Here is a 25,025-nt window from a genome sequence, read left to right on the forward strand (position 1 = left end):
CTAATTGTTTTCTTCTCTCAACTGAACACACACACACACACACACACACACACACACACACGCTATTTTTCACATCTTGGGGGAATATAGCCACATGTCACTTATAGCTATTGGTTCTTTTTCTTTCCATTTTTTAAAAGGAAAAAAAAATACACTGAGATGCCTAGACCAAATACTTTTAGGGACTGCCCTCTGCTGCCTGGAGAGAAGTTGGTACCACTGAGTATTCACAAGAGATAAGAATGGATGTGTGTGTGTGTGTGTGTGTGTGTGTGTGTGTGTGTGTTGGGTCCCTTATAGCTAGAGTTACAGGTAGGTTGTGAACTGCCCAGTAGGAACGCTAGGAATTGAACTCAAGTCCTCTGCAAAAAATCAGCAAGCACTTTCAATGCCTGAGCCATCTCTCTAGTCGCCAAGACCACTTGACTGGGCTCCCCTGAGACTGTGCTTCCAGCTTTGTCAGCCTCCCAGCCTCCGGAGGCCGGTACATAGGTCCTCAGGAGACTGATGCATACGTCCTCGGGATGCCCGTGTGCACTTATGTGAGAGGGATACGGAATGAAGCCGTGAGAACATGTGGTCTTCCAGGAAACCACATTTCCTCTCCCCCAAGAAGCTGGGCTCCTGAGTGCTGAGAGAGGCCTGTCCGCCAAAGGCTCTTTTTAGTTTTGTCAGATGAACCTGAGTTTCTCCTGCTCTCACCACGTGCACAGTTCAAAGTGTAACTTCCCAAGGCCCTGACTCAGGATTGTCCTTGGTGGGAGGAGGCTCTGGGAGGAATCTTCTGGTCCCAAGGAACAGGGGCTCAGAGCTCTGGGGACCCTGCTAAAGAGCTGGGTCACAGCAAAACCCCTTGTTTGGAACTGCTAGTCTGGGATTGGAAATGGAGTCCCAACGGTCCCAGGCCAAGGCTGTTGGGCAGCGCCTCCTCCAGGCTGAGACCCCAGGGAAGAATGGGCTCCGGGCTGTGTCCAGCGGCCAAGGGGGAAGAGCGCTTCGCTGGTTCACCACTGTGGTCCTGAACGCCGCCTTCCTAGGGATGGTGAGAGCTGAGGCTGTGCCCTGCCAGGCTGGGTGCAAGCCTCCTGCAAGGGACTTGCCCTTCCAGGGATACAGGTTTTTGACCACCTGCACATTTGTGTGCCCTGTGTGCAGCATTATTTAAACAGCCTGGGCGGTGGTTTCATCGTCAGGAAAATGGGTACAATTCTAACCAAACGTGAAACTGATTGTCCTAGGGTTTTGCAACTGCAACAAATCTTACTTGGTTTCTGTACAAGGCGTGTATGTGTGTGTATGTGTGTGTGTGGGGGGGGGGTTCTGCTGGTGTGTGCCAATGGCCCTCCCACCCCAGATCATTACACAGCAAGGAGCCTTTCTTCCTGAGAGTTCTTCCCTGTGCCCTGACCGCATCGCGCTAACAATTTAATTTCGCAGCTGAAAACTAGGCCCCACAGGGGAGGAGACTTTTGTCAGGTCGCGGAGTTAGATAGGTGCTGAAGCCAGAACTGCCTCACTCTCTACCATAATCCTATGTAAATTGAGCCTTCGGATTCTTGAGTTTTTCTCAGAGCAGAGTGCACAGGGAGAAGCGCCTTCTCCGCTGATGACCTCTCTTTGTCCCGGGGAATTGTGGCCTCAGAGAGTTGAAAGTGAGTGTTCCGCGGAGTAATGTCTGCTAACTGCGCGCCTCAGAGATGGAATCAGAACTGGGCTTTGATGGCGGGGGTGGAAGATCAGAGAAGTAGTCACTGTGGATGCAGGGGCATCCCCTCCCTGGGCCAGGTCTTCTGTAAATCTTTCTAGAATCAGGGAGCGCTCTGGTGAGAGCCACTGCTCTGACCCTTGAACTCACTGCTTGCTGAGCACCTGTTCTCGCCTGACCCTGAGTCTTGGGCGGCTTCTGCCTGGGGAAGGGGCACACCTTGCCTTGGAGCAGACTTGGTGCAGTGAGAATCGGCGATTCTCTAAATCCAGCCTTATAGAAACATTTTCTTAAAGGGCCAAGGATTCCCTCTGACAGCCAGCTGCTAACCTTTCTGTTACTGCTCCTATTGAAAAGCAAAGGTCACCCGTGTTGATTTTAAGTTTCTTTGCACAAAGAAGTAATTCAGGAACTGGACAGAGCCAGTGAAGGCTGAGAAACTCCACTCTGGAATATGGGCAGACACTGTCTAGAGACCCAGAGAGTGTATGGAAATAACACGATTGTGCACAACTCACCCGACTTCTTCGGACATTTTGGGCCATGTGCAGCTATAAAGGACTCAGCACTTGGCTAGTCACCTGCTTGTCTAAGAATGGTCTTTCAGTTAGGCTTCAGGTCTTGGAGTACTGTGGTTACAGACTCCTACACACAAGGACAACTGTAGGCTGATTTAACAATCCCACTTTCCTTGTGGGTTAGCAGCTCAGTTTGAAATGGAATGCGGTCTTGGGTACCAGCAGCACTTTCTGTGACCATAGTCATGGTCAGTTTGGTCCAGTTATCTAATTCATGATGGATAATAACCGATTAATCAGGTAACTCTCTATGCCTTCTTCATGCTTTTAACTGCAGTTCGAAGGCTGAGCGCATAGAAACGTCTATGACCCACAGGATCCTGGCAGGTAAGGGAGGGTGTTAGGATAGTTAACAGGTGGGCAGGACTAAGAAACTAGGGCACACTCCTTAAGTCAGAGCTTACCCAAAGACGACAGCATTTCCCTGTGCTTTCCTGCAAGGAGACAAAAGGGAGAGCATCAACGTGTGTGTGTGTGTGTGTGTGTAGAAAGCTAAGGCCTTTGTCTGCTTGTAAGACGGTCTTAGTGAAAATACACTTTGGATTGATGCACAGAAGCTTTGCCTTCTGGATCATGTCACATTTATGTGAATAGGTGGTACCCGGGTCTTCATTAGGGAGGAGGCCTGGCAGTGACTACTCACAAGGGCTCCGTCTATGCTCTCCAGTGGGAGTGGATCTGGTTACCATCACTTGGAACAGGTTGGGACTGAGGGCCTTCAGGTGATCCAGAAATTGGGCTCACTGCCTTTGTGTCTGTGGCTCACTTAGCTCTTACACAGCTTGTGTGATGAAAGAGGTACCACTGTGGCCAGGGATTTCTCTAGGACCCCTGCTAGGAAAATAGAGCTTCTAATTTAACCGTAGCTACCTTTCTGTACGGGGCAGCCTCTGGACATGAGAAAATGAGCACTTCTGGTGGCTGTGAGTGCCGGGCTCATCCCGCTGATGACGGTACAGGACTTGGGGCTTTATTGGGTTAACTGGAGGCGGGGTGCAAAGGCAAACGCTGGTTAGAAGCCCCTTCCAGGGAAAATGCGCATCCACCAATGTTTTGTTATAGTATGGATCATTCTTTTCCTGCCATGGTGTATCTTAGAGTACAGAGCATTTAATACTAGCTGCTTTGAGAACTCAGCCAGCACCAGGCAGCCATCCACGCTCTCCCTGGGTCCATGCTTAGCAATGGATCTGTGAGGTCTCAAGTTCAGGTTTTAGTACTGCCTACTAAATAGATTCTCATAGGTAAATGAACTTGGGTCAAATCTACCGCGTTCCTTCAAATTGCAAAGCTTGCAGTTTCACCACGGACTAACTTAGCACGAAAATATGCCAAGTCATTTCCTCGGTACTTAATTCTTCTTGGGGTTGGCCCTAAGTTAACCATCAGCTTGGTGTTTATGAGCCACTGGTTTCTTCATTAGAAGCCGAGAATTCCTACCCGGGCCAATGGACCTTGGTGTTCTTTCCGCCATTGTCCTCTCATACTGAACCATTAACTCCAAGTGTCAAGACCAGGATGGCCATGGTGAGAGCTCCTTTGAGGGTTCCGTGTAATAGTAATGCATTTGGCAGGAAAAGTTTGTTATGTCTGTTGCATACAGACTTCATGAGATGGGTGTTGCTAGGCTGTCCTTGCTGACCAGAACTCCTGGGCTTAGCTGATTCTATTGCTCCAGCCTCCTAATTAGTGAGGACTATGGGGAGGGTGGCTAGGCCTGGCTCTTGCATATAACACATAAAGGAAACAGGTGGTGGGGTACTTGCGGGCACACAGGAAGGCCTGAGGTTCATCCCTCGCACAAATGCCTATAAGCACATCTGTACTCCGGAGGTAGAGGGCAGTGGAATCAGAGCCTCAAGATTATCCTCAGCTGTGTATGGAGATCAATGCAGCCCTGGGACACGTGAGCCCTGCTTCAGAATAACAAAGTAACACTTTGAATTGTGACTGCTCGTGTTATCCTTATGCCCACTAGATTTCTAAGAATTTCGCACAATTTCTGAAACACATGTTAGTAACGTGCCCATCTGTACACAACTGATTAATTTTGAATTTCTTATTGTCATCACAGTTCTCACGTACTTGAATGTATCACTTGTATACATCTTGCATTTATTATTTTATTGTACTTCCCATACACTTTAATGCATCAAATAAGCTAATAGATATGAGTGTAGTACCTATTTTTTATAAAAAGATATACCCTTTGGAGATATTCTAAGGACCCATCTAGAAAGTTGCTAAATTAATTCAATATCTAGAAAAAAATTTATTTCATTTGATTTGGAGAAATTAGTAGAAAAAAGAAAAGAAATAGTGAAGATTTTTAACTTCTGATCAAAATAAGATTAATTCAAGCAAAGCACAATCTCTAATTTACCTATGTGATATCAATACTTCAAAAGCAAATACATAGGCTGGCACTGTTTTTATTTTGAGATGAGGTGTCTCTGTGTAGTCCTAGGTTGTCCTAAACATCCTGGTCCTCTGACCCAGCCTCGACAGAACTGGGGTTAAAGGTGTGATCTTAAGTCAGCAAAAAAAACCTAATAAGGACATCACAGAACACAGGAAATTATCTCGGTAAAATTCAGGATTTTCACATCCTATAATAATTACCCCAAATGGCAAAGAAAATTCCTACAGTATCCTGTACAATACTGTACAAATACAATAGGTGTATGTGTGTACACACACACATGCGTTTGTGTGTAGGGGACTGTTGTGTGCACAGCACCTGTGTGGAGGGATAGCTTGTAGGCATCAATTCTCTCCTTCTACCCTGAGTTCTGGGGCTTGGATTCAGTGACAGACTTGGTGGCAAGCACCGTTACCCACTGAGCCATCTCACCAGCACAAAATTTTATTTTACTACTATTTTTTTTAAGTCTTACTATTATACTTAGAAAGATGGGAACTTGTGACCCTGACAGTCTGAGGATCTCAGAGGATCCTTTAGTGCTGACCCAAGAGGAGGATGCCCTGTTTTGGTCCCAACATTCTCCTCCCTGTGAGCCTGAGCAAACTGTGGATGTGTGGGTTCCCAGGCACGAGGTATTGTATCCCCAATCTCTTTTGATTTGGCTTCTCTGGCTGGCAAGCCTCTGTAACAGCAGCAGGCCAGACAGAGGCAACACACTCTCTCCGTATCACCCACAGTGTCTCCAGGGTGCTCCCAGGCCACCACTCCATGCCACACCTTCTGAGGGAGCAGCAAACACTGGTGATCGCTCCACAGGTGGCCACCCCTCCTATGCACCTCAGTGAACACGTTAAAGAACGCATTGCACTGATTTTAAGGCACTGGACTCTTTTCTCAAGTGAGCAATCTCATCTAAGTGAAGACATCTCCATTCTAGGCACTCCAGTTCAAAGGTCTCCTAATAACGTTAACTTACTCCTGCCCAGCCCCCAAATGTACACAGGGTCAGTGCCCTTAACTGAGTGACGATGATAAGCAAGTGTCTAAGAAATCAGTCTCTGGAGATGGATGCTAAAAAGAAATCCCACACTAGCTCAGAATTGAGTATAATAAAGAGTTATTTATTTAGGGGTAGACTCACAGATCCACTCCTCTGCATGAATGGGGAACAGAAACCAAATCCAGCAGCAGGAAGAGAGAGAGAGAGAACACGTACTTTACATTGGCATTTATAGTCTAAGAGCAAGCCCAAGCAGGGAGGTAACTTAAAGGTTACTGGCTATAGGATTTCTTACAGCACCTCCACTTTTGTTTAAATAAGAGAGTTCTAAGTCTAATACAAAATTGTATACAATAAGAACAAACATCAGGTATAAAAATTAGAATTACAATAGCATAAACAATATCGAGCAAGAAACATGTGATAAATGTTTCAATAATTATCCTATCCTAAGGAGTCTAAGTCTTGTATTATAAATAACTTGGCCAAGTCATGAGAGGAAAGTAACTACAACAATCTAGTCTTCAACCCCATCAAAGACCCGAGAAGGGAAATAGTATTACTTGAGTAGGCAGAAAGTGCAATCAATCAACTTCCAAAATGTACAGTAGATGACAGAGACAACAGGCTACCTGGGCAATCACCCAAAGTCTCATTTGCAACATTGGAGCAACCAACTTTGGCTAAGACCTAGAGTAATGGGCAGACCATTTTCAGAGGCAAGAAATTTTTCAAAACCATCTTACCCTGTCTTGGCAAGATTTGACAGTCTTTTCTCTTGTATCCTGCTTGTCCTGTCCGGACATTGTGCATTTTGTCAGTGGCCAATACACGGGCAGTTTCTTGCCCAAAGGCCAGTTTTTGCCAAGATGAAAACAAGCTCCAAGTAGAGTGTCTTCAGTCCTCAACATTCTCGTGGGAATAGATCAGTGCTGCCAAGAGCAATCGTGTCTCACTTCAACACAGCCCTAAGTTATTTAAATGTCATATTCTACAGCACTCTGAAGTGGTTGAAGATTGCCTATCTATGTAGAATATAATCCCTTTGTATCTAAAGAACCTGATTAGTCTAAATATAAGTATGATAAACATAGATGACTATTGACTTACAATTCTTAATACCTATATAACTTAAAGACTAAGATTTCATATTGGAATGCTAAACAATATTTAAACAACTGTACAATAAATGAGGACAATGACCTCAAAATGTAAACAATGTATAAGTATCTTGATAAGAGATAGAAATGTATATTGCAATGTGATAAATATATCCTAAAAGTGTATCAATATACAAAATGTCTTAAGCAGAGGTAGAAGCATGCATACATACAATACGACAAAATTAATTTGCCTCGGTATACAAATATTATAGATGAAAATAGGAATATATTTAGTATAATTTAAGTTTGTATCAATATACAAGAATCTATACCAATGTAAATTGCCTATAAATAATAGCTCACAAGTATTCACTCTATTGCTCACTATTATTAGTGTGAGTAAGCTCACACTAATTTATTATCTCATCCAATTTCCCTTTATTTCTCCTCAAAGAGATCCTTGAGCCTACATAATTTCCCTCCAACTCCCAACACTATACCAATTATACTCAACCTCTAAATGATGTCCTAGCCCTGAGGACAAACTTTGTTGGGAGAGGAGACATCTTCTTCCAGAATTATTTTCAGCTGGCGATGTTCTTCCTATGGGCTCCTGTGAAAGTAAAACGATGGTTAAGTTTCGAGATTACTGTCTGGTATAATTGCAAATAGTCTTTGAGTATTTGGTAGGGTTTTTATGAGGTTTCTATTTGAGTTCTAGCCATAATGTTGTAAAAAGTACAGAATTTCACCTAATCAAGTTGGAACCATCTTGTTCAGCTGGTACTCAAAACAGGTCTTATAGTAGTACTATCAGTATCATGATGTCATATCCATATCAACCAGGTGGGGTTGTTGTTGTGGGGCCCCATCTTCTTCCTGGAAACTTCAAAGATTACTGTAGGAAAACTCATTGTTTATTGTGGAAAACTCAAACATTATTTATACAGACATATATTCAATAAAGGTATCATAGAGTCAAAAATAGGTATGAAGAAAAGTAAATTTTTTTTCTAAATTCTTTCTTCTTTCTGTCCCATACTGGATGGCTCCTGACATGCAACAGAAACTCTGAATTTTTCTTTTAACAACATGCTTGGATTTAGAGAAGGACAGAGTCGTTATCCAACTCCAAAGCCAGATTTGATTTTTAAGTGAGTCATGACTATTTAATGACTAGTTAATATTTAATATTTAATGACTAGTTAATATTCAGAGATTCTTACCTTCAGAAGATCTTTCCTCATAAGTGATAATTCTTTTTGCTTGGTGGTCCTATCTGAATAATTATCTTTTCCTATTTAGGTACCCAGATGTCTAGGGTCTCTTTATTTTCTGAAGATGAGTATTTTCCTGCAAAGACAAGAACAGAATCCTACTCCAACCTTTATGAGGCTTGAGGAAGGTTGTTTCCTAATTTTCTGAGAAATCGCCACACTGACATCCAAAGGGGTTGTACCAGCTTGCATTCCCACCAGCAATGCAGAAGTGTTCCCTTTACTCCACAACCTCTCCAGCATAAGTTGTCATCAGTGTTTTTGATCTTGGCCATTCTTACAGGTATAAGATGGAGTCTCAGAGTTGTTTTGATTTGCATTTCCCTGATGCCTAGGATGTTGAACTTTTCAAGTGTCTTTCAGCCATTTTAGATTCCTCTGTTGAGAGTTCTATGTTTAGGTCTATACTCCATTTTTTTTATTGGATTATTTGGTATTTTGATGACCAATTTCTTGAGTTCTTTGTATATTTTGGAGATCAGACATCTGTCTAATGTGGGGTTAGTGAAGATATTTTCCCATTCTGTTGGGTGTCATTTTGACTTGTTGACCATGTCCTTTGCTTTACAGAAGTTTTTCAGTTTCAGGAGGTCCCATTTATTAATTGTTTCTCTCAGTGTCTGTGCTGCTGGGGTTATATTTAGGAAGTGGTCTCCTGTGCCAATGCATTCAAGTGTACTTCCCACTTTCTCTTCTATAAGGTTCAGTGTGGCTGGCTTTATGTTGAGGTCTTTGATCCATTTGGACTTGAGTTTTGTGCATGGTGGTAGATATGGCTCTATTTTCATTCTTCTACATGTTGATATATAGTTATGCAAGCATCATTTATTAAATATGCTTTTTTTTCCACTTGATATATTTTGTTCCTTTGTCAAAAATCAGGTGTTCAAAGGAATGTTGATTAATATCCAGGTCTTCTATTAGGTTCCATTGGTCCTCCTGTCTGTTTTTATGCCAATACCAGGCTGGAAAACTCTTTCTTTAAACCTTTGCTGTTGACATGATGTTTCTTATGAAATTCTGAGGCCTTCAACACACTCCCAATCAATAATGGCTCAATTTCTGCATTACTTTGTGCTAGAGGACCTGGCAGACCCGTATGAGATCAGATGTGTGTTATGAATATGGGACAAAGTCCATTCCTGATTATATCTTGAACCTGTATGAATAATGAAGTCAATTGTGTATCATCTGGTATAAATTCAGCAGTTTCAATATGCAAGACAACTTTTCCTGCATATTGTAAATCAGTAACAATATTAAGAAGTTCTTTAAAATTCCTTAGTACCATGAGAATAGCATATAATTCTGCCTTTTGGACAGAATTATAAGGACTTTGTTCTACCTTACTTAAATCTTCTGATTTGTAACCTGCCTTTCCTGATTTATTTGCATCAGTATAGAGGCCCAAGTATCTTTTTGCATTCTAAGTTGGAATTTTCAAAAGTCAGAGATTCAATAAGTACTCGTCTAGCATCTGGGTCTATCGCTCCCAATTGTACAGCCTTAGTTAATCTTTGTAAAAAGTCACTAAAGGGTTCTCTCTGGCCCTGTCTAACCCTAATATATAATTCAATTTATTTTCTTGGTTCTTGAATCTTGTCCCAAGCATTTAAGGCTGCTTTGTGGCATAGGGACAAGATTTGTTCATTGTAAAGGGCTTGAGCACATGGAGCAAGGAGCCCAGAACTCAGGAGCAGGGAGCACAAACCTGAAGTTGTCCCTCAGCTGGGAACGCAGCAGTGTGTGTGTGTGTGTGTGTGTGTGTGTGTGTGTGTATGTGTGTGTGCACGAACTTGGGAAATTGCCAAGTTGCCACGGCCACTTAGCTCTGCTGTGGTGGGGCTTTAACAAAAAACTACTTAGTAGGTAAAATCAAACCAAGCGGGCAGGAGTGGGAGACCTTCTGGGCTGTGGACTGTTTGGGCCTTTTAGACTGGTCCACCCAGTAGGTGTGGAGTCCGGATCCATGTGGGTGCCAGATGAGGAAGGATGCTAAAAGAAATCCCATACTAGCTCAGAACTGATTATAATAAAGGATTATTTATTTAGGGGTAGACTCACAGATAAGAGTCCTCTGCACAAACGGGGAGCAGAAACTGAATCGAGCTGCTGGAAGAGAGAGGAAATCAGCATTTATAGTATATGAGGCCACGGCCAAGTGGGTGGGTAACTTCAAGGCTACTTGAACTAACTACTGGCTGTAGGATTTCCTACAGCTAGTCTCCCAGACACCTTAGCCTGGAGGAACCCATTGCAAAAGTGCTCTCCCGTCAGTGGTCCCATGTAGCAACCCAGAGGACCATACACAAATCTGTAGACAAATCGAAGAGACAGCCCACGGTGACCTCGACTGCTGTGCTGAGGTCACTGAACACAAAACACTCTGGTTGATACATTGGTGTAATCATTTGATGCCGATACCATCGCTGGAGGTCTCTTCCACCACACATCTGATGCCAAACCTTTTAATTTGGTCAATTTTCATTTGAGGGACTGGAGATATATGATTCAGCAGCTATGAGTACCTACTGTTCTTGCAAAGGCCTGGGTTTGCTTCCCTGCTTCCATATCAGCTGACTCTCAACGACCTGTAGCTCCAATTCCGGAATGTCCCACACCGTCTTCTGGCTCCTGCATACGTGTAGTGCACATACACATAAAATAAACAAATATTTTAAAAGATCTCATTTGAGCAGAGGAGCATTCATAAGTTGGGCAGCTCAGATGACTTATCTCATATGTTGTGTGTTTGTGTAGAACCCCATCTGTACCAGAAGTAGTTGTCTTAATAATATAAAAAATAGAACAATCCGATCACTAAAATTCTGGTATGTAAATCCTCACATTCGAACTTCCAATGCATTTGCAAATACCATACTAAAAATTTAGTTTGAAAATAAAATGAACGGTACATCTTACGAAATACTGTAACTGGCGAGACAGCTCAGCAGTTCAGATGTATGCCACCGAGCCTGGGCTTGATTCTCAAAAGCCACATGGAAGAAAGAACTGACTTATACAAGTGGTCTCGTTATCCAGACATGTACACCGTGGCACACACAGGTGTGGATGCACACACACTCAAGAAATGAAAAATTAAGGATAAATCAGCATTAATTTGTAGTGCTAGACTTTAAACATGGACTTGTGCTTGCTAGGCAAGTGGCCTACCACGGAGTTGCCTCCCTAGCTCTAAATTAGCGTTTAATACACAACAGCCTTTTAATGTATTGTCAAATAGGAAATAATTTCTTAAAAGCCACAGATTTAAAGGACTTTTGAAAAATTGAGAGGTTTGAAACAAAGAAAAGCAAAAAAAAAAAAGCAAGAAAGAAAAAAAAAGAAAAAGAAACAAAGAAAAGCAACAGGAGCCCATGGCTTGTGGTAACTTTAGTGTTATTGAGCATTCCTCCCTTTCTCGGAGCCTTACAGTCAATCTCTGCCTTGATACCGCTCGCCACTAGCTCATCTGCAGTGGATATAATTAGATGGATGTTACTTTGTTTATAAGTAAAACCGTTTGTCTTTGTGAATTGTAGGGGGTGGGCGCTGCTGTGCTAGGACCCACTTTTCCAGACCTGGCACGAAATGTGAACCGGAACATCAGCAGCCTTTCGGAAATATTCGTGGGCCGGGCCCTCGGCTACTTGGGCGGCTCTGTGGTCGGCGGGGTGCTTTTCGACTACATGAATCATTTCTTACTTTTGGGTAAGCTAACAGTGATTTTCATTCCATTGTTTCCGGCAGTGAGTGTGCAGTGAGCCTCTAAATACGAAGGCATCAGCCTGGGGACCTTGACAGCTGAAGTACACTGTGCTTTGCTGTTGCCAACTGGGTTGCCAGAGGCTATGGTCCCAAAGGCAGAGACAGGGAATCATTAAAGAGCGCTTTGGAAGCTTGACTAACCCTGTGAGTGGGAATGTTGGCACTCCCAAGTCTTGCCAGCCTAGGCCCCAAATCAGGTTCCATTCCAGACACACACAGTGTCCCCACGTTGGGCTCGTTGGAGGCTCAGCTGGGTTCCTAGGGCCGCAGAGGTAAGAAACCGCTCTTGGAACCTGGATTGGACACAAAAGGTTGATGAATTAACGCAAGCTGGATTTTTTGTCGCTGCTATCCAATGTCAGAAACGAGCTCAGGATGCTCGCCCACGTCTGGAAGCAGATGGGAAAGTCTTTACCATGCCTGCTTTGAATAAATCGACCTCTAAAGAAAGTAAGGCAAAACACCTCTGCATCTGAAGCAACAATCTATTATTCCTGGTGAATAAATAAGAGATCCCTTTTATTCCAAAGTGCACTGAAGAATATATATAACTCACTATACAGATGTAAGTTTTTGTTTATGGAGAATCCTGTTACACAGGTCTCCACCACTGAGCTAAGTCCCAGTCCAGAACTACATGCCTTGTGTTTTCCTCCCAAGTCCACAAACTAACTTATGTAAAGTTTACTAGTAACTCATCCTCCTCTTTTTTGTTATTCTGTATGCAAACATTTCTTTTGGTTCTTGGATTTTTGTTTTGTTTGTTTTGCCCGTGTGTGTGTGTGTGTGTGTGTGTTTCACATATGTGTGGGCTCATGTATGTTCAGGTATGTGTGAATGAGTCTTTCTTGATGACTCTCCAGTTTCTTTATGGAAGCCCATTCTCTCCCTGAACTCACAACTCACTGATTTGCTTGCTCTGGGGAGCCTCCTCAACTCTAGGATTACAAGATCCCAACATGTCTCAGTCCACCAGCCTCTTGCCTCCTCCAGCACAGTTTCTTTGGTAGGACTCACTCTGCAGACCAAACTGGCCTCAAACTCAGTGATCCACCTGCCTCTGCCTCCCAAGTGCTAAAGGTGTGCGCTGCCACCACCCAGCTTCCACCAGGCTGGGGATCAGAACTCTGGTCCTCACACGGGCATGGTGCATGCTTGTCCTCTGAGCTAGCTCTCTAACTACTCCCCTCTATTTCAGCTATTTTTTTTAATCATAAAAGTGCATTTAAGGGGCTGGAGAGATGGCTCAGTGGTTAAGAGCACTGTCTGCTCTTCCAAAGGTCCTGAGTTCAATTCCCGATAACCACATAGTGGCTCACAACCATCTGTAATGAGGTCTGGTGCCCTCTTCTGGCCTGCAGACATACACACAGACAAAATATTGTATACATAATAAATAAATAAATATTTTAAAAAGTGCATTTAATTAACTACAGTGCGTGTTCCAGAGCTCTCCTATGGAGTCAGAGGACAACTCTCGGGACTCAGTTTCTCCTTCCACGTGTGGGTTGCTGAGCTATAACTCGGGTCTTCAGGCATGGCAGCACAAAGCCCTATTGCAGCCCTCCTTTGGTTCTCGAGTGTAAAAGATTTAAATAAAGAGCTTTTGCTTCTTTTGCTATGAAAGTTGGCCTAATTGTGTGTTTTGTAGCTTGATTCTAGCAATGATAGAATTACGTTAATTTTTAAACCTTTTAATATTTTGTAATCCATAAAGATTACCCAAGATTTAAAAGGCATGGTTCCTTGTAGAAGGTACAATGTTCACCCACACGAGGTTTTTAAAAATGTGATCCCGTTTGCATTTGGTGGAGTTATTATGTTGGAGTGACTCCTGCCTCACAAACACTGCTTTTTACAGCTGCCTTTCTTTCAACCTTGTTTTCTCAGGGCTATCAAACCTGTTCACCTCAGCTGGCTTTTTCCTGATCCCATTTTGTAAGACAGCTGTCTTACTGACTGCCATAATGTCTGTCACTAGCATCTCATTTGGCGTTCTGGATACAGGTAAGTGAATCACTCGCTGTCCTATCCAGGACTGGGACACCACTGCTAGGGAAAGGTTAAATTCTTCCTTGTGATAGGCTTGAAATGAAGACGAGCTATTGCTCTGGAGTCCTCAGCTCAGAACCAGCCTGCTACAACTGCTCTTCTCGCACAGTACGGCAGCAGTTCTCTGACTATCTGCCCGTGAATGGCTGTAGAGGTTTTTGTCCTATGTCCTGCTTCTATCAGCATCCCAAGAGGGCAGCCAAGAGCCTGTGCTTTGTACCACTTTCTTTGCATTTGTTTTTTGCTCTTTGCTTTCTAAACTTCCCTTTATAGTAAAGCTTCTGCATATGCACGGTGTCTTTAAAAACCTGTAGCTGCAAGGGCAGGCAGGATAGCTTAGTAGGCAGAACCAAGACATCACTTGCTGTCCAGCCTCGTTGCAATGGCAAGCTTGGGAATCAGTGAGAGACATTGTCTGATGACAATAAGACAGGGCATGACAGAAGACCCTGGACGTCTTCCTTTGGCCTCTGGATATGCGCACAATTGTGTGCATGCCTACACACTCATATGCAACACACACTGTAGTAATAAGAGCGGCGGGGCTGCGTCCCCAGTACCCCGGCTGCCTGCTTGGCTAGCTTATGCCCGAAATAACAACACACAAACTGTATTCATTTAAACACTGCTTGGCCCATTCTCTTCTAGGCTAATTCTCGGGAGAGGAGAGGATGGCGTCTCTGTCTGAGGCCTCTTACCTCACTTCCTCTTCCTCCCAGCATTCTGTTCTGTTTACTCCACCCACCTATGTTCTAGCCAATAAAATGGGCCAAGGCAGTTTGTTTATTACTTAGCCAATGAAATCAACAGATTGATATATGACACTCCCACATCAACACACAAATCTACTAAATGACATATGTGTAGATGTAAGTCACAAAACAATTCCACACCAGTTTAGAATTATGATTAATAAAAGGGTTATTTATTTGAGGGGAAAACTTACAGATCACTGTCCTAGACAACAGCCCTCTGTGTGACCAGGAACAGAGTCTAATAGCCGGAAGCAGAGCTGGAAGCAAGAGAGAGAGAGAGCAAGGTTACTGCTGCTTTTTAAAGCGAAAGAGACCACACCCAAGTGGGCTGGTATCTTAAAGGCTATTGGCCAAAGGAGTGAAAGGAACTCTCATAGCACCTTCCCCTTTTGTTTAAGTAAGAGAGTTCCAAACCCAATACAAAACAATATAAACTAGGAACAGATATCAAGTATAAGATTAGAATTACAATATTAAACAATATTAAGCAAGAAACATATGCTAAATGTTTTAATAAACATTCAATCCTAAGGAGTCTAAGTCTTGTATTGGAAATGGCTTGACTAGATCATAAGAGGACGGTAACTATGACTATCTAATCTTCAACCCCATCGACGGCCTGAGAAGGGATAAAATATTACTTGAGCAGGCAGGAAGTACAATCAAGTAGCTCCCAAAGCAAGCAATATATGATAGAGACAATTAGCTACCTGAGCAATCACCCAAAATCTCATTTTGCAACACTGAAGCAACCAACTTTGGCTATGGCCTAGCATAATTGATAAACCATTTTTAGAGGCAGGAAATTTTTCAATACCATCTTATCCTGTCTTGGCAAGATTTGACAGTCCTGCTTATCCATTTCCTGTCAGTGGTTGAGGCATTGTCAGTTCCTTACCCAAAGGCCAGTTTTGCCAAGAAGAAAACAAGCTCCAAGGGGAGTGTCTTTGGTGCTCAACATTCTCTCAGAAATAGATTGGTGCTGTCAGAAGCAGTCATATCTCATGTCAACAGAACCCTAAGTTATTTAAATGCCATGTTCCACAGATCGTTGATGTGGTTGAAGATGACTATCTAGACAGAATACTATCTCTATGTATCTAAAGAATCTAATTGATCTAACTGTATGTACACAGCAAGCATGAGCAACTATTGAGTTATAATAATTAATACCTATATAACTTAAAGACTAAAACTTCATGTCAGAATATTAAATAACCTGTAAACAAATGTGCAACAAATGAGGACAATGACCTCAAAATGTAAACAATATATAAGTATTTGATCAGAGGTAGGAGTAATATATAATGTAATATGAAATATATCCTAAAAGTTGTATCAATATACAAAATGTCCTAAACAGAGATAATAACATACATATATACAATCTGGCAAAATAACTTTGTATAGGTGTACAAATAATGCAAACAAAAGTAACAAATATAGTTTGAACTTGTATCAATATACAAAAACTATACCAATGTAAATTATCCATGAATAATAGCTCACAAGTATTCACTCTATTACCCACTATTACTATCCCCCCCTTTTTTAACAAACATAGTTTTCACCCCAACCCTCTATCTAATACAAGTAATAATCAACAACCCCTAAACAGTGTTCTTAACCCTATGGACAAACATTTTTGGGATGGGGCATCGTCTTCTAGAATTGTTTCCCACTGTCATGAGGATGATGTTCTCTTAATGGGATCCTGCAAAATTAAAGTGATGGTTAAGTTTCAAAATTACTGTCTAGTATAGTTATAAAAGAATTTCTGAGCAGTCAATAGATAGGTTTTTTTCAAAGTTCTTAATTGGAGTTCTGGCCAGAATGTCATGAGAAGGTGCCCCATTTCAGCAGCTGGTACCTCCCCCAAAAGAGAAGCGGTCTTATAGTAGCACTGTCTGCATCATGATGTCATCTCAGCTAGGTGGAGTTGTTGCTGTGGGGGTCCCATCTTCTTCCTGGAAACTTCAAAGATTACTGCAGGGAAAGGATCTATAGGAAAATCTATTGTTCATCATGAAAAACTTAAACATCATTCATATATACATACATTCTATGAAGAATATGATAGAGACAAAAAAGGCATAGAGAAAGTAAAAATTTTTCCTAAAGTCTTTCTTCTGTCCCATACCAGATGGCTCCCGATATGAGACAGAAACTCTGAATGTTCCTTTTAACAAAGGATTGGATTTAGAGAAGTACAGAGCCATTGTCCAACTCCAAAACCAGCTGAATATATATATATATATATATATATATATATATATATATATATATATATATATATATATATATATATGCATGTGTGTGTATGCGTGTGTAAATGTAAGTGTAACCCATACCTGGATTCATAAACCATATTCTGTTTTCTAGATGTTCCTTAGTGGATAGTTATTTTTTCTTCTGTCAGCATTCAAATATTCAGGGTCTCTTGAATTTTTGATGATGTGTATTTTCCTGCAAAGATAAGAGCAGAACCCTGCCCCAACCCTATATGGCTTTCCCTACCACCTATATGGTTGTCACCATTGTGGATGAGCTGTCATTTCTCTTTTTCAATGGATTTCTCCTTTTCAAAGCAAATCTTTATTAATTTTGATGGTATCTATAATTTTTCTTCTCCTGTGGAAATAAGAGCAAAACCCCTTCCCCAATGTAGTACATCTCCTGGTTTCCATTGTGAAGTCAACACATCCTTGAAATATACTGGTTGCTTCAATTCAGAAGTTTTTTCCATTACCCAATGCCTCTCTGCTGCTGTTGTTTCTTTCTCATTAGTGTTAAAAAATATTCAAGGTTCATAAAGCATTATGCAATCTATTTCTGGGGGTATTTTCCATTCCTTTCTGTTTGTTCGGCATATTCTTTATAGTACAATTTGACCTTTCTATAACTGCCTGACCTGTTACTTGGTATAACTATAATGTGCTTTATATTATAATAAGCAAAAAACCATTTCATTTTTTAAAGATATGTATTCCGGACCATTCTGTTTTTATTTGTGCAGGTATACCCATGATGGCCATAACTTCCAATAATGTGTGATTAATGAATCAGCCTTTTCTGAGCTCAAGGCAGTTGCCCATTGAAAACCTGAATATGTGTCTATGGTGTGGTATATATATATTTTAATTTACCAAATTACATAAAGTGGAACACATTCATCTGCCAGATTTCATTCCTTTGAGTACCCTTTGGGTTACTTCCTACAGGCAATGGTGTTTGATTATAGAAAGAGCAAGTAAGGCATCTCTTTATAATCTCCTTAGCTTGTTGCCATGTAATAGAAAACCCTTTCTTTAAACCTTTGCTATTGAGGTGATGTTTTTTATGGAATTCTGAGGCCTGCAACACACTTCCAATCAATAATTGATCAATTTCTGCATTACCTTGTGCTAGAGGACCTGGCACACCCATATGGGATCAGATGTGTGTTACGTACATATGACAAAGCCTATTCCTGATTATGTCTTGCACCTGGATAAACAATGAAGTCAATTCTGTACCATCTGGTATAAATTCAGCAGTTTCAATATACAAGATAACTCTTTCTGCATATTGTGAATCAGTAACTATATTAAGAGGTTATTTAAAGTCTCTTAGCACCTTGAGAATATAAAGGCTTTGTTCCCCCTTACTTAATTCTTCTGATTTGTAACCTGCCTTTCCTGATTTATTTGCATCAGTATAAAATGTATGGGCTGAGTTATTGGAGCATCACATAAATTTAGGGAAGAACCCAAGAAGTCCTATTTATAAGGTTAAGTTTGTTGCTTTTGGGATAGTTGCTATTAATTACTCCCAAAAAATTAGCACAAGCTCTTTGCCATGGTTCATTGTCTTCCCATAACATTTTTATTTCATCAGTAGTGAAAGGCACTATAATTTCTGCTGAGTCTATACCTGCTAGTTGATAAAGTCTCAATTTACCTTTTATAATTAATTCAGAGATTTTTTTTCACGTGAGTTTTTAATCTTTTCCTTGGTTTATGTGGTATAAAGATCCATTCTAAAATAATATCTTCCTTCTGCATTAAAATTCCCATAGGAGAAATTCTGCAAGGCAATATGACTAGAATACAACTAAGAATTGGATTCACCCTATCCATATGTGCCTCCTGTATTTTTTCCTCAACCATTGTCAGTTCCTTTTCTGCTTCAGATGTTAATTCTCTGGGACTATTCAAATCTTTATCACCACCTAAGGTTTTGTTTAAATGAATTATTAGGTCAGGTGTTATCCCAACAGCTGGTCATAGACTGGAAATGTCTCCTAACAATCTTTCAAAGTCATTTAGAGTCTGTAATTGGACTCTCCTAATTTGTGCCTTTTGTGTTCTAATTTTCTGTAAACCTATTCTGTAACCTAGGTAATTAACAGAATCTCCTCTCTGTATTTTCTCAGGAGCAATCTGCAATCCTCATTTAGGTAAAACTATCTTTACATATTCAAACATTCTTTTAAAAGTATCCATGTTTGAAACAGAAAGCAAAATGTCAAGCTGGGCGGTGGCGGCACACGCCTTTAATCCCGGCACTTGGGAGGCAGAGGCAGGCGTATCTCTGTGAGTTCGAGGCCAGCCTGGTCTACAAGAGCTAGTTCCAGGACAGGCTCCAAAAAACCACAGAGAAACCCTGTCTCGAAAAAAAAAAACCCAAAAACATAAAGCAAAATATCATCCATGTAATAGTAGATTATAGATTTAGGAAACTGCTTATGAATTATTTCCAATGGTTGACTTACAAAATATTGGCACAATGTGGGACTATTGGGCATCCCTTGTGGGAGAATAGTCCATTGATATCTCCTACTAGGCTGAGAATTATTATAAGTAGGCACTGTGAAGGCAAATTTTTCTCTATCCTTTTCTTGTAAGGGTATAGTGAAAAAAACAATCCTTTAAATCAATAACTATGAGAGGCAATCCCTTTGGTAACAGAGAAGGCAGAGGAATTCCAGATTGTAGAGGGCCCACAGGTTGATTAACCTTGTTGATAGCCCTTAGATCTGTCACCATTCTCCGTTTTCCAGATTTCTTTTTAACAACAAATACAGGAGAATTCCAAGAGCTAGTAGATTCTTTTATATGTCAAACATCTAGTTGTTCTTGTACCAGCTGTTCTAAAGCCTGTAACTTTTCCTCATCTAGAGGCCACTGCTTAACCATATTGGTTTCTCAGTTAACCATTTTAAAGGTAGGGCTGTTGGTACCTCTGAAGGCTTACCAATTGCTTTGTGTTCTTGTACAGCCTGAATGGCTGGTGTCCATCATCTACAATATCTTCTAATATTTTCCTCAGAAACGTAAGTTTTGGGGGCTTCTGGTGTAGGACAATTTTGTATTGTCAATTACATTTTAAATAAATGTTGATTGGCCATAGCCAGGCAGGAAGTATAGTTGGAACAACCCGACAAGAAGTAGAGGTGTGGCAATGAGAACAGGAGAATTCTGGGAAGAAGGAAGCCCTCCCATTCCTTCCCAGGTCATGGAAGAAGCAAGATATGACCAGCCCCACTGAAAAAGGTACAGAGCCATGTGGCTAACATAGATAAGAATAATGGGTTAATATAAGCTACAAGAGCTAATAAGAAGCCTGAGCTAATGGGCCAATCAGTTTATAATCTTATGGAGACCTCTGTGTGATTTTCTTTGGGGCTTGCTGGCTGTGGGGAACAGGGCAGGACATAAACCCCAACAAGCTGGACCCAACATGTTACAGGCTTCAGGAATGTTAATATGGGTATTCCAATGCTGCAATAGGTCACAACCCCACAAATTCACTGTGATATTGTCTATACATGGCCTTTGTCTTCCTATTTGCCCTTCAGGCCCTATGCGTTCAACCCATCTTGTGATTTGTTTTATCTGAGATAGGGTTCCAGTTCCCAGGAACTGATCATCTACCTCCCAAAGAGGCCAATTCAGATGCCAAGATTCTGGAGTAATGATACTTACATCTGCACCAATGTCTAGTAAGCCTTCAATAAAAATGCCATTTATACAAACTCTTAGCTTTGGTCTTTGATCATTTATAGAAGTCTGCCAAAATATACATGTCCTCTGTCCTACTGGATTTTTTGACTCATCCTCCACATTTAACCCATCATTCAGACCAGGATTGACCAGTATCACAGAAGGCATTAGATTTTTTAATTTTCTTTGTGAGACACATTCTCCACTGTAACTGGGAATGACTAGGCCACTTTTGGCTTGGGGTATCTGCTAGAGACCTCTCAAGGAGTTTCCTGATGGTATCGGTTTGCCTTGTTTGTCTGTTGTTGACCTGCATTCATTGGTCCAATGTTGGCTTTTACCACACCTTCTACATATACCTGAATGCTGAGGAGTATTTTTGCCATTCCCAGAGGAGACATTATTCCTAGAAATTCCTTGCCTACAATCCCTTTTCAAATCCCTATTTTACACAATTGAAACATTTGGCAGTTTGATGTCTCCTTATTGCTTTGGAAATCACTTCTTCTATCCAAGATTCATCATTATAGCCAAACGTCTCAACATTCATCATATGCTGAATCCATTCATCCATAGGTGCTGATCTAGACCTTTAAGGCCCAATTATCTTTTTGCATTCTAAGTTTGCATTTTCAAAAGCCAGGAATTCAAGAATTATGTGTCTAGCTTCTGGATCTGTTACTCCTATTTGTACAGCCTTAATTAATCTTTGTAAAAAGTCAGAAAGGGTTCTCTCTGTCCCTGCCTAACCCTGGTATATGATTTGATCCTTTTCCTTAGTTCCTGGATCCTGTCCCAAGCATTCAAGGATGCTTTGTGGCACAGGGACAAGATTTTTTCATTGTAAAGAGCTTGGATCTGTGGGTCAGCATATGGCCCTTCGCCAAGAAGTTGATCTTGGGGAACCTCAAGCCCTTTAGCTTTTCCCTGTTGTTCCATATGTTTGGATTCCTCTCTGAAATAAATTCATCATCCAGGACTGCTGAACCTAACTGAAAAATGTCATGGGGGGGGGGGGTTGCCCTGACGTTAGAAGCCCAGGTCTTTATCATCTCCTTAGCAAATGTAGAATGCAAGCCATAAGTTACAACAACTTTCTTAATTTCCTTTAGATTGTTCATTCCTATTGGCATCCATATATCTTCTTTGGCTCCCTTCAAGCCTTTAGAAGTTGATGCTTTGTCTTAGTAAATTACAGGGTAGGACGCTAAAACCCTGGGTGATCCAGTTCTGACTGCCACTGGCCATGTTGCATCCTGTCCTTGTGCCTTCTTACCCTGTTCATCAGCTCCAATAATTTCCTCAATCATTTCAAATCTTTTTATCATTGTTTTTTTTTGTAAAGCCTGAATCTCCTGGCCTGTAGATATTTCTAGTGATTTCATGGAGGCATCAAGTCTCTGGTCCTCATTCTGCACCTGTGATTCCAAGGTTTTAATGTTCTCCTTTCAAGATAACATCTCCTCCGTGGGTTTTTCTTGAACATCGTGTAGATTACTATCCTGGAGGTACATTCTGTCTGTTACTTTATCAAAACTTTTTTTTGATAACTTTTGAATGTCAAATTCAACAGTATGAATTCTTTCAGATAACTTCCTAGTACCCTTAGATAAGGAATTAATTCTGTCTATCATAGTATCCACTTGTTCAGATAACCTCTGATTTTTGATTATTTTTCATCCTGTCAACTAGCTGTTCATTATTAGTCTGTAAAGATTGTATCATTCCTAGGAGTGCCATACTCTTCCTTAATGGTAGAATATGGGGAAGAAAACTGAAACCTAGTAACCAGTAAATTGAGGATCCCCATAGTCATGTAAGCCTCACATGATATAATCCAGTGTATTAGTAAAGAAAGCAGTAAAAGTTGCATTGGAAATAAAAACTGCCATATTACATGTTATCCAGCAGGTGGCACTGTTGCCAAGTTGCGACTAGAATCTATGCAAAGGTGACAGAAATGGGGTCCTGTTTCAGTGTCCACCTTGGTATTTGTTAAAGACTGGGAAATATGAGTTTCTCAACAAAGTAAATGAAATTAAATCAATTCCATACATAGAACCATAAACCCAGAAGCCAGTGGCACAGAACAGCAACCCAGAAGCCACATACGCCACCACATGACAAAGAGTCACCCTGAGGAGTTGCAGCGTTAGGCAACTGCTTGTGCTCTGACTCACGCTGCGAAGGCTCCGTGCTGCAACAGGGATTTAAAAACCCGCTCAGGAAAGAGCAAACGAGGGGGGCAGAGACTGTCTGGGCCTGTGAAGCCCCGGAGGCGTGGAGTTTAAATCCACATGGGTGCCACGTTTAGACGTAAGTCACAAAACAATTGCACACCAGTTTGGAATTATGATTAATAAAAGGGTTATTTATTTAAGGGGGAAAACTTACAGATCATTGTCCTAGACAACAGCCCTTTACGAGACCAGGCACAGAGTCTAGTAGCTGGAAGCATGTGTGTGCGTGTGTGTGTGTGTGTGTGTGTGTGTGTGAGAGAGAGAGAGAGAGAGAGAGAGAGAGAGAGAGAGAGAGAGAGAGAGAGAGAGCAGCGACTGCTGCTTTTTAAAGCAAAAGAGACCGTGCCCAAGTGGGCTAGTATCTTAAAGGCTATTAGCTGAAGGAGCAGAAGGAGCTCCCACAGCACATATGTGATATTTTTTTCTTCCATATTCCATCCTTCTAGTCTTTCCTTCTCTGTCTAGTGTTATCTTATAGATGTGGAAAATATTTTATTCTTTAGGCTTTGTTTAATTATAAATACTTTGATTTTTAAAAAGAGATTCATGGGCTTGATGCTTTAAGCTTCTCATCCGGTAGGTCCTCTGACAACGCTAAGGGCAAAATCCAAAATACGTATTATTTCCTGTAGTAGGCACACCAGGACATATGGTGAATTCAGGATTCTAAATCAGTATTTGGCACCTGTTTTTAAGCATAAATAAATAAATAAAATATTTACTATTGCAAGTACAAAAAGGGTAGATGCTGTGTCTGAACTGTATGCATACATTTATACATATGTGTGTGTATTGAACGAAATTTCCCAGTAAAGTGCCAGCATATTTTAGAAAAACCTCTGTTAATGTTCATGGCTCTAAGAAGTAGTAGCTGATCCGACAGTAGATTTCCATGCGTAGTCCATGTGTAGGTATGAAACCATGTGTGCAGAGAGCCTGCGTCACAGAGTTGAATCAGGTGCAATCTTCATTGTCTTAGAATATTTGCCATGCTGGTGCGGCGTAATACAGACACAAACCTTTAGTGGCGTTTCTTCACTAACACACATATTAGCAAAATTGCCATGTTTAACTTAAACCACTTCTTTTGTTGGCAGGTGGCAATGTTCTCATCTTGAACCTTTGGGGGGACAAAGCAGCCCCACACATGCAGGCCTTGCACTTCAGTTTCGCCTTGGGTGCCTTCCTGTCGCCCCTGCTGGCTAAATTGGCCTGGGGTACAACAGCGTCCGCTCAGAACCACACAGAGCCCGACTTTGAGCGTTCAGCCTTGAGATCCTCTGCAGGTACCTCATACTCTCTACTTGCGGTACCTGAGGACAAGAATCTGCTGTGGACGTACGCTTCCATCGGCACCTATATCCTAGTCGTTTCTGTCTTTCTGCTTGCTCCATTCTTTAAGAAAAGCTCAAAACAGAAAAAATCCACGGCATCTGACCAGGGAGCTCGAAGAGCTAAGTACCACTGGGCACTGCTCTGTCTCCTCTTCATCTTCTTCTTTTTTTACGTTGGAGCCGAGGTGACCTACAGCTCTTTCCTATTCTCCTTCGCCACCGCCCATGTTGGTATGGAAGAAAGCGAAGCAGCCGGTTTGAACTCCATCTTCTGGGGGACGTTTGCAGCCTGCAGGGGCCTGGCCATCTTCTTTGCAACATTGTTACAGCCTGGAACCATGCTTGTGTTGTGCAGCGTTGGCAGCCTTGTCTCATCTTTGTTTCTGGTGCTTTTTGACAAGAGCCCCCTTTGTCTCTGGATCGCGACTTCTGTGTATGGAGCCTCAATGGCAGCCACATTTCCCAGTGGCATTTCCTGGATTGAGCAGTACACCAGCCTAAGCGGGAGATCTACGGCATTTATTCTGGTGGGTGCAGCCCTGGGACTGATGGCGACTCCTGCACTGTCCGGAATTCTGCAAGGACTCTACCCAGATCTACCAATAATTCTGTACACTTGTCTGGGGTCAGCAGTATTCATGACTGTTTTAATTCCTGGGATGTATAAATTAGCCACCTTACCTCAAAAGCAGAAGGAAACCGTCAACAGTGAGGACCAGACATTTTTACCTTCTAGCTCTGGGGAACAAGGAAGAAAATGCAAAGATGAAGAAAAATGCAATTAAATGGGAAAAGCAAGAGCAG

General features: G+C 41.6%; 1 protein-coding gene across 1 annotated transcript; it reads left to right on the forward strand.

The window, feature by feature from the left end:
- The first annotated feature begins 883 nt into the window (after positions 1-883).
- Positions 884-25,006, forward strand: LOC142860385 (sodium-dependent glucose transporter 1-like). The gene is made up of 4 exons (XM_075991617.1): positions 884-1,042; positions 11,631-11,799; positions 13,747-13,863; positions 23,985-25,006. Exons 1-4 carry the CDS (start codon positions 884-886, stop codon positions 25,004-25,006), a joined length of 1,467 nt encoding a protein of 488 aa, XP_075847732.1.
- Positions 25,007-25,025: the final 19 nt, after the last annotated feature.

This window comes from Microtus pennsylvanicus, chromosome 1 (genome assembly GCF_037038515.1).
Source record: "Microtus pennsylvanicus isolate mMicPen1 chromosome 1, mMicPen1.hap1, whole genome shotgun sequence".
Lineage (NCBI taxonomy): Eukaryota > Metazoa > Chordata > Mammalia > Rodentia > Cricetidae > Microtus > Microtus pennsylvanicus.

Excerpts from the sequence above, each read along its gene's own strand:
- LOC142860385 (XM_075991617.1), top strand. The coding sequence starts at position 884 with ATGGAGTCCCAACGGTCCCAGGCCAAGGCTGTTGGGCAGCGCCTCCTC. Across the intron at positions 1,043-11,630 it reads ACGCCGCCTTCCTAGGGATG|GGGGTGGGCGCTGCTGTGCT; the intron begins GTGAGAGCTGAG and ends TGTGAATTGTAG. Across the intron at positions 13,864-23,984 it reads ATTTGGCGTTCTGGATACAG|GTGGCAATGTTCTCATCTTG; the intron begins GTAAGTGAATCA and ends TTTTGTTGGCAG.